We start from the raw sequence: 16,417 nt of genomic DNA, 5'->3' as shown, positions 1-16,417 counted from the left end.
ATCTGCAGCTTTTCCATCATTCAAGGCTCCAGATGCACAGACCAGCTGGTGCTTCAGTTCAGCCAACCTATCAGGGAACACTGCTGCTGTATTTGCAGTGTTGCTATGGATAACATCATGTGAGAAAGCAGTCGATTAAAAATAAGTTAAATGAATGTGCATAAAACCATCAGAGAGGAGCCGGGCGTTGTGTTGAGACTGCAGAACTGCATTTCTGGAAATCGTCCTTCATACAGACACATCAGTGATGTTTAAAGCCACGAGGAGCAAGTTCCAACTTTCTGAAGTGACCCTATCATGTGGGCATCAAGAATGAGTCCAAAAACCTGTGCTCAGCAGGAATGATCATGAGAACAGTTTGTGTGAACATGGGAAAGTTAACAACGCAGCTCCTTTCCCGAGACAGGCACATCGAGCCAACGTTAGCAGAAACGAATGCCCCCGTTATCCTCGCTGTGTCACGCACCAATTATGACATCACGTGTCACGTGACAGAATCTTTGCGGCACTTTGGCCAGCCGTGCACCTCTTGCTTTTTGTAACTTTGTGCACTGCGCCTGCTGCAGCTGGGATCGGGTCGCTTTGAACCGCCATTTGAATCATATTCCAGTACAGAAACTGAGATGTTGGATCAGGTAGAAAAAAAACAAGTGTGGAAAAAAACTTTGCAATAAAACACTCGATGAAGTCTTGGCTTCTGGTTTTGAAATACAACTGACTGTGAGACAAGGCTGTGGCGGCGAGTGAAGCGACCACTGCGGCGGATGTACTGGCCCTTAATACAGAGCTCAAGTAAGAAGGAGAACGTTTGGTCTGGTTCCAAACACTTCTAAGCTTTGGAACAACCACTGGTCATGTGGCTTGGAAAAAATTTTAAGTAGTAATTATTAAATGTAAGCTAATCTAGTGAGGTTTCGAAACACAGACAAAACCAATGATATGAGCTGTGTCCCAATTCCTAGGCTGCATCCTTCAAAGGACCCGTCCTTTGCAGTCTACGTGGGCCGGGTCCTCCAAAGACCGAGAAGGCCGTAAGTGCGAGGCTGTGAAATTGGACGGTCTAGCCTTTAGTTTTACGTCGCCGCGGTCTCGGTGGAGTTTAATAAACTCGGCCATCTGCTCCTTGCTATCTAAAATATGACAGGACACTGGAGTAAACTCTCGACTGTCTCACACTTTGACGTTTGACGTTTATTCAGCTGTGTGACAACTACAAATTTAATCTCAGCCAAACCGATTTACTCAGGAACAAATAAAACACAAAGCCAAACAATAACATTTTAAGTTATCTAAGCGACATATATATCATGTTTAACCTGAGTAGTCGGTTTTGAAAACAATGTGCCGGGAGTCCGGTGTTCTCACCGGCTCTAGTGACCCTTGACCTCCCGGTCAGCTATCGAGCTGGTGGGTAACAGACATCTCTGAAAACGTCGGAGCGCTTTTGCAAATATGTGGTGTCTTGATAAACCGAACTGATATTTGAAGTTTAAAAGGCTGCTTTCTCGCCTGAAAATATGCTAAAAGTTTATTTTGTGACCCAAAAAGAATAATAAGAGTAATATTAAAACTTAGTAGCGGCTGCCATTGTTGAAAACTGGAATTGGCTGGGCTATGAATTCTGGGATAGGTTGGGGCATGAAGGACACGCCCTTCAAATCCGGGGAAATGAAGGACCCATTTCCGGCTGCATTTGGACATATTCAGCCTTCAAATGCGGCCTCCGAAGGATGCGACATAGGTTTTGGGACACAGCTACAAAGATGTACCCAGGCTGGTTTTACCAAATGGAACCTGTAGTTTTTACTATATTCACAAAGTGATCAACATGAAGGTTTCTTGAAGTGTTAAGAATCGATGCGCTCTCTTTTCATGAAACGTTGCTGGATGGTTGCATTGCTAAAGCTCACAGAACAGAGGCTAAACCCGGAGTTACATCATGATAGCAGTTCTCTATACAAGTCACACATTGCAAAAGAAAGGTTTTACCCTAAACAGACAGAAAAGTGTGGACATGTGCTCACGGATGTTTCATTGGTCTCATGTAAGATTGTTTTCTTCACTGGAAGAAGTGAATTTCAAGTTTGCTGAAAAGTGGAAATGCGACACCTGAGATTTTCCAGCCGTCACTGGTGTTTGTGGCAATGACGCCTCCTGCAGTACATCTGCACTTGTTTGGTTGACACTTCTGTCCATTGTGATGCCACGCTGTGGTTGGGCTCAAATAACGCAGCTGTCCTGATCCTCACCCTGTCCAACTGGACTGTCTTCTGGGGCCAAGTCCACCTCCAAAAAGTCGGCTTGGTCACTATTCTGAGATATTTTCACCTCTTCTGCATTCTCTTGGACTCTGCTCCCTCTTTGGCACGTTCTAGACTTGGCAGGGCCAACCAGAGCCAGACAGATGGCACTAAGACCTGTGCCTGCTGCACAGGAGTAGAAAGCAGCACCATAGTTGTCAGTGATGTCCACCAGCATACCTGGGGAAAAATTAGACAGCTGTTAAGACTTTATACCCAGAGATGTGTTAAATCAAACCGAAGAAGTAGGCGCTCATACCTCCCAGCGGTGGTCCAGCAAGTGCAGCAAAGCTCTGAATGAAAACATACACGCCCACAGATGACGGCATCTTCTCGATGCCCACGACATCTTCTTCAGCCAGCATGGGAATGTGCGTGGAGCCCACAGTGCCCATGATGAAGCCAAAGAAGCCGGAGCAGATTGCCAAACCCCAGAACTCCCACACGATAGTGAAGGCCACCAGAACCAAGCTCATCAGAACCACACACCCCAACAACACCAAGGTCTTTCTGAATCGGACTTTGTTTAGCACCACTCCGATGAGCAAGCGGCCGAAGATGTCAGCCACAGCCATCACAGACAGCATATAGGAGGCCATGGTGGATTCCACACCCCTGCTTTTGCTCAGTTCAATGATGTAGAGCTGTGGCGCAAAGAAGCCAAGAGTGGCGAATAGACCGAAAAGGGAGTAACAGATGAAGCCAGGGTCTTTAAGGACTGAGAAGTCCAGAAGTTTGGAACCTGTGGAACTTACAGGGCCCCTATCTAGCTCTGCCAGTTCCCCCTTGTCCTCACTGACTTGAGCAGAAGGAATGGACAGTGATATGTCCTCACCGTCTTTGTCCGGCACTTTGTCCTTCCACTCCATCAGAGCTTTGGTTTCTCCTTCTGCATTTCTCAGGTCTACATTTGAGGCAGACAGGGAGGTGACACCAGAGTCCTGTGAACCTTGGGAGATGTCCGAACTGATGGAGGTTCTGGTTTGTTCATTTTCCAGCTCGTAAACAGCCTGCATCTCTTTCACGGAGAGCGTCTCGTCATCATGTTTCTTTAAAGGTTCTTCCTCGATGACGATTGGACGAAGGAGAACCCCACAGCCAATCACAGATGCTTGAATTATACCTAGAATCACTAGACAGAAGCGCCAGCCAATATGCTCCTTCAGTGTAGTGAAAGCTGTGGAAAAATGGGAGGTACGAGGAGAAGAACAATCAGAATATAGGTCACAAGCCATTTCTGATGTAAAGGCTCTTTTATCACTTACCTGGGGCAAATACAAACATAGCAACAGATTCTCCTGAAGAAGCCATCGAGGTGACGAGCGCTCGCCGTCCAGAAAAGTACTGGGCTAGGATGGTGATAGTGGGGAGGAAGCTGAGGCAGTAGCCAAGGCCTGTAAAGAAAGGAGAAGAGAAAAAGGGGACATGACAGCCACTGGTCCGCATGGTAGAACACTGCTAGGGGGGTGGGTCAAAGATTCAGGGTGTCAGGCCACTCCTTTGTCAAAGATGGTAGGCTGCTTGTGATGACTCGGGTTTGCTACAGCTGCTGCTGAAAGACAAAAGGCATGTAAAGACAAAAAAAGCTGGAGTCCACTTCACAGGCCGACATGGTCATTAGGGTGGGAGAGCTAGCAGTGCTTTCTGTCCAAGAAAAAAGCAAGTTAATGTGCCTTGATGACATTTCACTCCACCAACTGGTTCGTCATTCAATCTGTCACTTTGGTTAAGTCAATTTACTGCTCTGTCTTCAGCTGCTTCAGTTTTATTACACCTGATCCCAAAGTACAATTTGTGTTTTGGGAACTATTTTACTTTCCTGTTCTGCTCTGTTCTGTCAGTCCTGGACAGCTAAGACATCAGAGTAGACCTGACTGGATGGTGTTTGGGAGAGGCCGTTCACCTCTCACTCATTGCACAGTTGTGGAAGAAATACATTGTAGCAGATTTTGTTGCTCACACTGCTAGGAGTCCCTTTAGATCAAGTCAAAGAATTCACAGGGTGTTAAATAAGACAAACACATCTGCAAAAGTAAAGCTCAGTAAACGGCACACTGTGGTGACAAAAACAGACACAGAGGTGTGGAAAAGCTTGTGTCTTTTTAGTACCTGCTACAATCCCAGTGGTAATGTACATCTCAGTGACGGAGCTGGTAAAGGCAGAGGTGATAGTTCCCAGGCTAATAAGGAAGCCTCCCGTCATGACCACAGGTCGATAGCCAAAGCGGTTGCTCAGCATTGTCGACAGCGGAGCTGAGGATGAAAATCACAACAGCAATGTATTGTTATGTATTGTGATACGCATCATAGGCAAAGTCTAATACCAGGAGGGGGCCAAGAATTGATCCTTCCTGATATGGAGTCCATACAGGGCTGGACTGGGACAAAAAATCAGCCCGGGCATTTTGACTAATGACCGGCCCACCATGGTATTATAGGAAAAGCCATAAAGCCTTTATAATAAACTTAAACCTACACCATCCTCCTTATTCTGGTATTCTAAACAGTAGTTAGCAAAAATATAAAACAACCTAATTTATAATTACATATACCTGGATTGTGGTGAAATGGAAATGGAAAGAGTTTATATTAATCTTTGCTCGTAGTGCCCCATAGAAAGCTTTCCAAAGAGCTCTGGGCCTTTCTCAGAAATTATATCTACTGAAAGTCTGTTACTGAGAAAGACATGTTGGACCAATACATGAGCTCTGGCAACACTTTGCTAGACCCGCCCCTGCACAGTTACCAGCTGTCAGCTGCTTAGAAAAGGATCCTGGTGTTATTTGTCTCTCAGAAACTGTTCATAACTTTAACTCATCCATGTCACCTAAAAGGTAAACCTGTTTCTCCATCACAGCTCTGATGATTCAGTAAGGACATCTCCTGGTTTCATCTTCATGTTTCCCTCTCACCACATATCCAAACTGACATCATGACCAGCAGCTTTACAGCTGTGGCTCCAGCAAACATCAGCTGATACTAGAAATTAATATTAAATAAATTCTAACAACAGCTGATCAAACGTGCTGCTGTTGTTTAGCGCGACATCCGCTGGTTTCCTGTTTCTGGCGCAAAGTGAGCGATAAACAAACGAGAGAGACGATCAGCTGATCACTGATCAGCTTCATGATTGAATTAGCAACTTTCTAGCTGAAGTAGTACGGGACAAATCGCGTTCCTTTTCACCTCAACTTTAGTTCGACCTCCTCGGCTGTAATTGGTCCAGCCCAGAGTTGATCATGACCAACTGGCCAATCCACCACCGTTCATTTATACCGTAAAAAATGAGAAAAAGAAATAAAACCCCATCGGCCCATAAAAACGACAAATCAAGAGCGGCCCATCGGGCAAATGTATGCCCGATGGCCAGTCCAGCCCTGAGTCCATATCTCCATCATCTATAATCTGAACAACACAAGGGCCATTTTTCCAATCTATCTAGATATTATTTGTATAATAGTATTAAAGCATTCGTTAGTTCTGCAACTGGCTGGCCAGGGTGTGCCCTGCCTCTTGCCCTGTGTTTGCTGGGACACGCTTTGTAAAGGTTTAAGAAACAGGAAGGTTAGGAAATGGGCCCTGACACTACCTCCTGGCTTTGTCTTACATTCAATTTGTCTGCATGCACAAAGTCTCTTAAAAACTTAAAGAGTGCAGGAGAAGAGACTGACCAGAGAAGGCGAAAACGAAGACACAGATGGAAATGACCCACGACACACGGCTGTTGCTCTCCCCAAACTCTTCCATCAGATCCTGGAGGAAGACACCCAGGCTCTTGATGACCCCATAGGTGCAGACCTCCACTAGGAAAAAAGCCAGAGCCACAACCCAGCCCCAACCACCATCGGGGACCTCTGGGTAAATGTTTGGACCCAGACAACTTTGGACATTGGGTATCTTCATTGCTAAACCAAGTCACCTGCAGGAAGAGATGGAAAAAACAGTTATAATTGGAGGTCAAAGGTGAATTTGCTGATTTTGGGCCATTTGGCAGCAGCAGGACTTCAGCAGAAGCAGAGATGTTTTAAATAAAAACAGCCCTTTGCTGCTGCTGAGCACCAAGTCGGGCACATTTAACAGAAATAGCACTGGTTAATAAAGAAGAACCAATACTTTGACCGTAAAGTAACTAGTCCATTTAACATAAGCCCACTCCATATACCTCAGTGAAACCACTTCCTTTGTCAGATGTACTACACAAAGAGAATAAGAGATAACAAATTTAATTACTCACTACACACAAATCCAACCAATCTTACTGTACCCGCTTGATTTCACTGGAATAAAGAAATTTAAATATTAAACTACAATTTTGTAAAAATGCTGAATCTCTGCTTTTGCATTGTTTAGAAGACAAACTAAGGTGGTCACTTATTTTTAAATTGGCTCTTTACTGTAAAAGCCAGGGTAAGACTCGAGTGGGTTGAGTTTAGAACAGCCTGTGCGATGCATGTCTTTCATGTTGACACACTCTTATTCCATTCTTTGCACACTTAAAAATCAAACCAGGAGTGTTTTCAGGCAGCATTTTGTCTGCACAAGGTCTTTTACCCTGAAAGTTAACTCCCTCATCTGCTTTGTGCAACTCTGATGCACATCTAACAAACTCACACTGAAATCACAAGTTAAAAAGTTAAAATAAACATTTTTAACTAATAAAACTGATTTTTAATGTCACAAATTTAATACACCATTTTCTTATACAACTACAGATGTTTTGGTTCACGGGTATTAAAAATATAGTTATCTCTAATTAACTGCCAATTTAACAATGTTTGGTCTGTTTAACAGTGTGAATATATTAAGTCCTAGCATGAAAACTGCAACTCAAGTCTACACTACTCGATGCAGAAACTATCTGCATTTATTCTTTAACCTGAAAATCTTCAAGCAACAAACTTTGATTTAAAGTAAAGTCAACTTTTCCTTAAAAACACGAAGCTTTCCAGGTTTGAGAACAACTACACTTGTAATACCATTAACAATGTAACAAACAAACGAATGTGTCAGTCATGAAATTAACCCTTAGATGAGCCTGAAAATCCACCTTTCCCAAAACTGATGTAAAGATATTATTTATTAATATTCTTTCCCACAGCCTGAAATATACATAGCTAAAATGAATTATGATTCTTTATATTTGAACCCTTTCCAGTATATCTACGTAACACCACTGGTTTTTATGGAGAACAAAACTAAAAAGTTTTCTTCAATGATCGGTAGCAACATTGATTTTCAGGCATTATTATTTTTTCTGTAACGTCAGATTTAAAAAGAAAAAAGTCTCACTTGATGTCCTAAAAACAGAAATGGCAGCTTAGAAAATCATTCTGGTTCAACACTACTATGCTTAAGTACAACACTGAGGTGCATACACATCACAGATCTGCTGGAAACTGACAACAATGTAACATATTGTTTGTTTAAATAGTTTAACCTGTTACTGTGTTGGAGCAACTGTAACCCACATCATTTCCTTAGGGATTAATAAAGTATTGTGATGATATGGTAGTACTGTGGGAGCATGTGATCAGAATTTCTCACCATCTTTGAATCATTAATAAAATAATCAGAACACCGAGAATGACAGGATGGTTCCGACCTTAAACAAGTATTAGTGTACAGATTATTAGACACACACTAAATATGGACAGTAGAATAATGAAAGCTGCCTCTGCCAACTTTAAAAGTAAAATGCTACACAGTATGAAAAAGATACGGCCTAAATACTGACGCGGTATCCGTGAGGGCTGCCTGTGTTCGACATATCCGCAGTGCAGAGGAAGGATGATGTCAATATATCGCGTCCGTGGGCTTTCTTACCCACTAAAACACAGCGCAGAAGTTATTTCTTGACTCCTGCTGCTATTAACTGTGAAAGGTTTCTAATAATGTCGCTTCATTCGAGTCTTGAAGTGATTTCTGTGCGCCTTTGATAGAATAATAAATACGTCAGTAAAGTATAGTTCAGATAATAAACCTTAGAAAATGTTAACATTAGGCGCTACCGCTGTACCGCACCTCTCAGCACCCGAGGCTCGACAGCATCCTACCGCCGGACGGACCAACGTAGGTCGGACTTACCTCCAGAGCAGTGAGGGAGGACAGCCGTGTGATGGAGCAAAGTTCTCCTATCTCATGATCATTATAGTGGATCTGTGCGGTTCGGGGCTGTCTGGACGAACACTGGGCGGAACCTGTCTCAGACTGTAATATCTACGTATTGCAAACAATATGTGAAGAATGAAAGTGGTCCGGCTTAGACACAAAGGCGTCCAGGCTCAGGGAGCTGCACTTTTTGTCTTCAGCGGATGATTTCCTGCCTGCTTTGGCAGCTCTTTACCGGCTCAAGCCGGTATTCAAACGCGGGCGCGCAGGTCTGGACTTCGTGAACGCGCAAGGTTCCTCGTGCAACATAACTGACGACACAGAACGTCGCGTAGTGCCTGCAGACCGGCGCCGCGCCCGGTAGCGTGAAAAACAACGCTGCAGACTGAGCTAATTGTTCCTAGTGGATGAGGTGCGTTGGAGGGTACGTTTGAGATTCACAGCCATAAATAAATCACCACGAAACACGAGCCCACGGTCAGTGTTTATCGGTTTAACACTCCACATCTAGCAAGTCATCAACAGCGCTGCACATGAAGGGCTTTTAAATGGCGCGTACTCTCACATAAAGCTTCCCTCGTGTGACACACACGCTTTTTATCGCACATCCCTGCGAATCATGGCGCGCGCTACAAGCCCACGAAGCGCGCGGCTGCCACAAACAGGTTTATTCCAGTTGGGAGGAGGTTTGTACCAGTCGGGCTGGAGGTCCGTGTGTGTGTGTGTGTTGGTTTTCCGAATAAGACAGTCGTGTTATAATGTATATGGTCAACAAACTGAGGCAAATAGAAGAAATACGAGCATCAGAGGACCGAAAGGCTTCTTCCCACACGTGTTTGTTTCTTCACCATTAACTCAGCACCACGAGCTTAGAACATTTATAGATTACTACAATAACTACAAACCTGTTCGACTCTTAATCAGTAGAAGGGACGCAGCTTTCTAGTTCAGCAGATATTTGATAAATAGTCCTCATTTAGTTAGTAATGCATAAATGTTGCACGCCTCTGACCGACCCACAAACTGTGGTTGGTACTGGTGGAAGCATAAAAGACAAAGAGAACATCCTGATATTTTTAATCATTCGGTTTTTTCCACTACTCAAGTAAAACTTGAATAATGAAAAAGTAAAACTGCTGTGAAAAAACTGCCAAGCAGTTCCAAGATACACTAGATATTTTTAGTTATGATTTAACCACTCACATTTCAGGATGGTTGATGAGTATCAGCATTATTTTTGCCGGTTTTTTGTTATAAATAATGAACAACTCACCTTTCTTTTAGCTGTGACAAATCCTTTGACTTATTTGAAAGAGGTGCCCTGACCTGAAATACTTTTATGTGTGATACAGAGGTGTGGAAAGACAAGGTCCAGCCCTAAAATCTGATAGGACACCCCAGACAAAGCCAACCCTGCTCCAAGAAAAATAGATTCCCACAGAAGGATTTGAAGGAAACGTGTTGTCACCCAAAACTCTGTTACCACAAAGAGGACATTTGGAAAGAAGCAGATAATATTTGTCTTCACTGATAATGTATGTTACAGTGATAATGTTACAAATAATCATCTTTACTGGGGAAAAAACTGAAAAAAAAAATTAAAAAATGGGGAAATGACAGCTAAAGAAACCAGCAACATGCGCTTACAAAACTAAATAGAACAAATATCATTAGGAAATGTTTTTGTCTATGTCAGTTTGGTTGAATTTGTCAAAACAGCCTACCTGATGAGGCCTTGGTTGAGTATCTAGATGTCTACATGAGCAGGAGTTAACTGCCTTTTGTTTTACCTCATATTGTTGTGTTGTCCTTATTAAACATTTATCGAGGGCCACTACCGCTCACCATCAACAAAGCACCAAACAGAACGTTGGTGGCTTGATTGATCATTGATTTTCAGTAAATTCAGTTCTATTCCTAACACAGTTGCTTAAAGGCGCTTTATACTGTAAGGTAAAGCCCTGACAATAATACAGAAATGTCCTAGGACAATATACTGAAACCCAAAATGCACCTACTGTAGTGTGATAGTGACAGAAAGTGCTCAAAGGCACAGTGTATTTAGTCTGTTTTTCTCCAAAACACCGTCGTTGCCTTATTTCCTCTCTTGATTTCCACATCACTTACTGGCTCCTGAGTTTCTTTGTCCCTCCACTGTAAAATTTGTCCCTCATGAATACCCCGCCACAATAAAAGGATCTTCATGGAAGCAGTTCATTGCAAGATGACAATGTTCCATACATGAAGCACAAGCACTCAATGGATATTTTGATCAGGAGCCATGTGAATGAAATGATATGGACTTCAGTCACTTACAGGTTAGACAACTACTATCATTAAAACAGCAAACATGGGGATATCTTTTAGAAGAATGGTGGTCAAACTCAAGACCTGGGAAACTGATGCCAGGACATACTGAAGCTGCTCTTATGGCATTTTTTCCCCACACTCCTTACACTGAACATTGATTTTGCGGTCTATCACCTGTGGTGTGCAATGTGTAGTTTGTCACTACTGTAATTCTAATGTCACGTTGGAATTACTTTTCATGTCTATGCAGCAGTCCTGTGTGTGGTGTTCACTGTAGGTCTGTTAAAACGTCTAATTAGCTTAATAAACCAGTCAAATGTTAAATATCCTTCCAGGTATACAGAACTAGCTCTGCCTCCTTTGGTATTTTTCTACATTTATGTCTTTTTCTTTCTTCCACATGAACTGTCAAGACCAAACAGGGAATAATCTTTAATTCAAAACTGAGGATCATCTATACTGAAAACAACTGAAAGCTCTTAGTGCCCTCTGTATTTGTGACGTTATATTCAGAAAGGATTGTGCTGGTGTGCGTTTCACTTCCAAACGGGGCAATCACGTAACATAAGCCTGAAGTCCAACGTGATTATGTTTCTGATTAGAGAAGTTGCATAACTGTTCATGCGTCACTGATGTCAGTGATTAGAGATCATTTTATATTAGTATATTTCAAAGTGTGACTTTTTTAAAGATTCAAGTCAACTTGATTCATCCTGAGAAAATGTAAATTGGGTTGTACAGTTTCTACACACTGGGTCTAAAACATCAGCTAAAATCAAAATGAAGCAGCTTAGAAAGAAGGCAACTGGACTTTAAGTTCATGTCAACAAGCTTGAAGAAGTCCAGTCGCCTGGACATTACTTGGACTTGCCCACTGGTAACGGGTAGTTCGAATGGTTATCCTAAAGCTAGAGTTGCTTAAGGTTGAATAACTTCAAGGCTGTACTGAGAAAATATGTAGACTTGCTGTAGAACAATCCACACGGATGGACTGGTCTGGCACAGCTGGCGAGGGCCGATGGGGCAATACAACTCTTTTTTTTCAATATAATTGCACGGGCTGTGGGCCAGGTTGACTGGACGCTGCAGCACTGGCAGCAGTCCTTATTTTCATTACTGACACTCAAACACAACCAGCCCTTCCCCTACCTTCACTGTGTGCTCATGCAGTTTACTGTCGAAGAAGTGGTTGATAAAGATGGATAAACAACGAAAAGCTGACTAGACGCTAGAAAGACATGCAGCAAAATGTGTCAAATTAACCAACACGTTAGCCGTCGGCTGCTGCACCAGCACCAAGTAGTAAAATTAGGAGCATTATTCCTTCTAAAGCATCTTTTTTAAAGAGAAAATAATGTGATTATTTTACTTCCTGTTTTTTGAACTGGACCGTCTGCACTGTGTATGACTGATCACAGTGTGCTGTACAAAAAATGCAGAGGCTGATTTATTTTTTTGTCCCAGTCCAGACCTTTGCGTACAGAAATGTGAACAGGACAGTACACCTCTAATGTTATCAGGACATGATAAAAAAAATCCAGATATTAAAATTCAGACAAAACTAGAACATGGATAACCACCAAGTGCTAAGAAACAATACTATACTCAAAGGATGAAACACTAAATAAATCATGAACCCACAAAACTCAGAACACTCGGTAATCAATCCAGAAACTATAACATTGTCACGGCCTGGAGGTTCAGCTGGTCGCTGATCAGCTGTTTCTCTCTCTGGTTCGCTCGCTCTCTCTCTTGCCAGGGCAGAACTCATTACGGGTTCGCGCCCTCGGAGGAGGAAACACCTGTGCCTCATCAGTGTGGATGGCATTTAAGCCAGGAAGCAACGGCTGTTCTTCGCTGGATCGTTGCGAGAATCACGTCAGTGAAAGTCGAGCGTCCAGCAAGTGTTTTTCCATGTAGTTGTGTGTTTGGAATCGAACGAGCGTTTCTTGGTGTGCAGACCCTCTGGACTGTTTCCCCTGGTGTTCCCTGAGTGACGAGTGTTCGAGTGGATTCGTGTTTGGATTGTTTGAAGAGAGACGAGAGTGTTCACCTGGATTTCCCCCGGAGCCCTGCCCCTCTCACCTTTGTATATACACTCATGGGACATTGTTCATTAATAAATTCTCTTGTGTGCATCAATCCCCGGAGTCCAGCGTGAGTCCACCTTGAACACCGTGACAAACATGCTGCTATATGCTAAATAAATAAGCACAAATGTGTGTTAGGTTTTGTTTTATACATGCATGGATCTCCAAAAGGTAAACTGTCATGGATCACGGCATAGTTCATTTATCCATGCAGTGTGGCAAAGAACTCGTGGCACTGTGGGAGTGTTATTGATATTGATTACAGCCTTTGACTTGTCTGTATATCAAATTCAAATTTTATTTGTCACGTACACAGTCATACACAGTACGATATGTAATGAAATGCTTGGACAACTGCTCGTGACCTAAAGAAAACAAAAAAAGGAAAAGGCTATGAATAAGATAGGAAATAAATATGAAAAATTAAAAAGGGTAAATTTAACTAGGAAGGAATAAAATATAAATTAAGGTTAAAAATGAAATAACTGTACAACACAAATTAGAATGAAGGGTAAATTTAACTGGGAAGAATAAGATAAAATATATAAATTAAAGTTGAAAATAAAATAACTGTACAACAAAATACACAATACACAATATAGAACTATATAAGAATGTATGAAGAAATCTAAATATAAATAAATATATACACAATAACAGCAACTGTACAAGTATTAACTGGAAATGAAGAATATAGTGACCAGTGTTGTGCAAAAACAAAGTCCAGAAAGTCCAGTGTGTGTGTAAGAACCATATGTGTGGGTCAGTACTGTGTGGTGGTGTGATTGAGAGACCGTATCGCCTGCGGGAAGAAGCTCCTCCTCAGTCTCTCTGTGTTGGTCTTCAGGGAGCGGAATCGCTTTCCTGACCTCAGCAGAGAGAACAGTCTGTTGTTGGGATGGCTGAGGTCCTTCACGATCTTCCTGGCCTTGGTCCAGCACCGCCTGCTGTAGCTTGAGTGCAGGTCAGGGAGCTCGGAGCGGATGGTGCGCTCAGCTGACCGCACAACCCTCTGTAGAGCTCGTCTGTCCTGCATGGTGCTGTTCCCGAACCAGGTTAAGATGTTTCCCGCCAGGATGCTCTCTATGGTGCACGAGTAAAAGTTCCTGAGCACCTTGGAGGGCAGTTGGAAGTCTCTCAAGCGTCTGAGGTGGTAGAGACGCTGTCGGGCCTTTTTCACCACGGTGTTGATGTGACAGGACCATGACAGGTCCTGCGTGATGTGAACTCCGAGGTATTTGAAGCTGTCCACTCTCTCCACTGGGCACTCGTTGATGACGGGGGTCTGGTAGTTCCTCTCCTGCTTAGTGCTGAAGTCCACTATCAGCTCCTTTGTCTTACTGACGTTTAGAAGGAGGTTGTTCCTCTGGCACCAGTTCTCCAGATTCCTAATCTCCTTCAGGTAGGCCGTCTCGTTGTTATCAGAGATCAGGCCCACCACGACGGTGTCGTCAGCAAACTTGATGATGGTGGTGGAGCTGGTAGTGGCCACACAGTCATATGTGTACAAAGAGTACAGCAGGGGGCTCAGAACACACCCCTGGGGGGCTCCAGTGCTGAGAGTGGTGGAGGCTGAGACATGTCCGCCCATCCTTACTGCCTGTGGTCTGCCAGTTAGGAAGTTGGAGATCCACTGACACATAGATGAGCTGAGTCCCAGATGCTCCAGCTTGGTGGTGAGTGTGGAGGGAATTATGGTGTTAAATGCAGAGCTGTAGTCTATGAAGAGCATTTTAACATAATTCCCCCTTCTAGTGTCCAAGTGAGTGAGTGATGTGTGGAGGAGATGAGAGATGGCATCGTCTGTGGAACGATTTGGACGGTAAGCGAACTGTAGTGGGTCCAGTGTGTCTGGTAGTGAAGAAATGATGAAGTCTCTGACCAGGCGTTCAAAGCACTTCATCACTACTGAGGTGAGGGCTACAGGGCGATAGTCATTGAGAGAAGCAGGGTGGGGTTTCTTCGGGACAGGAACAATGATGGACTCTTTGAAGCATGTGGGGATCACCGACTGAGATAAAGAGATGTTGAATATCTCAGTGAACACAGGAGCTAGCTGGTATGCGCAGTCTCTTAGGATACGACCTGGGATGCCGTCTGGTCCTGCTGCTTTCCTGGTGTTCACTCTCTTGAAGGCTCTCCTTACTTCATGCTCGGAGATGACGAGCACGTTTCCGGTGCTGGCAGTATCTTCCTGTCTGCAGCCGTTAGCGCCGCTAACACTAGCATTGTTGGAGACCTTAGCTGCAGCCTCGAAGCGAGCATAGAAAGTGTTCAGCTCGTCTGCCAAAGTCACGGCCGCGTTCGTCATACCGGTTGTTGGTGTTTTATAGTCCGTTATTGTCCTTAGTCCCCGCCACAGGCTCCTAGAGTCACTCTGTTGGAGTTGTGACTCTAGTTTCCTCCCGTAGCGCTGCTTAGCCTCTTTCACCGCCCTCCGCACGTTATATGACGTTATATGACGCGGCTTTGTATATTGGCATTTGTGCTTCCCATCTTCCTCTTCACAATACCTCATAGGTCTTTGATGGCATTGAGGCCAGGTGAGTTGGCAGAACATTCATAAATACTTTTGGCACCATGGGCAGGTGCTAATCTTGCTGGCATCTCCATAAATCCTGTCAGCAGATGGAAGTGCTGACCAATCACTACTAACACAAGCAAATGACATAGGACTCCAAATCATCAGAAACGTCTCACTGGACTTCAAAGATCTTGGATTCCACTCTTTGTCCAGACTCTAAGGCATAGGTGTCAAACTCTGGCCCGCGGGCCAAATTTAGCCCGCGGCCTAATTACATTTGGCCCACGAAGCCATACCAAATTACTATTAGAGCTGGCCTACTGGTATTATACAGCTACTATTGTTTAGTATTAAGCTTTGCTTGTTCCATATTCAGTTTTTCAGCAAAACGTGTCCATAAGAAAAGATTCATTCTTATATCTGGAGGAATAAATATATTTAATAAATATTAATGTTAGCCCGCGACCTTGTTCCAGTTTTGAATTTTGGCCCACTGTGTATTTGAGTTTGACACCCCTGCTCTAAGGCCTTGATTTAAAAATGCACAGTAGTACAAAGTCTTGCTTATCTGTTTTTTCTGTTTGCTTTCATGTTCAGCTCTCTTCAAAACCATGAGTCCCATCGTGGCACCAATTAATCCACATAATACCATGTGAATACACATGGTAGTTTTCTAAACGAGACCTGTCCACCTTCACTAAAAATGTGCTCCCAAAAAGCAAACAGGCATTGGTTAATTCTCCACAGAGTAGCTCCACTGAGCTAATGAGTTTACCTTAGTGGGATAAGCCAGCTGTCAGATAAGCTTATCTGCTGATGCTTTAGGAGGTATGTTTTTAAATGTGTTTTTGATTTGACCCAGTCAGTTTTTGTGGTCTACTTTATACTCTATATTCTATATTTTCATTGTGTTCTTCATAAAAGGATAATTATTGCATGCTCTTTGGATTACACTGCTGCTGTTATCTAGAATAAAACTGACAAAGTGAATTTTATTGCTATCATTCATCATCCTCAGATGACAGTTAAGGCAAGTCTGAAGTCCGTGACTTGTCATCTAAAGAACATTTCAAGCTCAAGTGTCA

At 43.3% G+C, this 16,417-nt stretch overlaps 1 protein-coding gene across 1 annotated transcript; it reads right to left on the bottom strand.

The window, feature by feature from the left end:
• Window positions 1-1,350: 1,350 nt before the first annotated feature.
• slc16a6b (solute carrier family 16 member 6b) lies at window positions 1,351-8,614 on the bottom strand. Its single transcript, XM_085351916.1, has 6 exons — window positions 8,385-8,614; window positions 5,972-6,219; window positions 4,410-4,553; window positions 3,566-3,694; window positions 2,560-3,477; window positions 1,351-2,480 (listed from the first exon to the last, which is right to left on the bottom strand). Exons 2-6 carry the CDS (start codon window positions 6,201-6,203, stop codon window positions 2,221-2,223), a joined length of 1,683 nt encoding a protein of 560 aa, XP_085208042.1. The 5' UTR covers window positions 6,204-6,219; window positions 8,385-8,614; the 3' UTR covers window positions 1,351-2,220.
• Between the last annotated feature and the right edge of the window lie 7,803 nt (window positions 8,615-16,417).

Source organism: Diplotaxodon limnothrissa, linkage group LG4 (assembly GCF_057381915.1).
Source record: "Diplotaxodon limnothrissa isolate DT_005_m linkage group LG4, D_limnothrissa_male_GT1.1, whole genome shotgun sequence".
Lineage (NCBI taxonomy): Eukaryota > Metazoa > Chordata > Actinopteri > Cichliformes > Cichlidae > Diplotaxodon > Diplotaxodon limnothrissa.
Note: the sequence above shows the minus strand (reverse complement) of the source record. Positions and strands in the feature narration are given on the sequence as shown.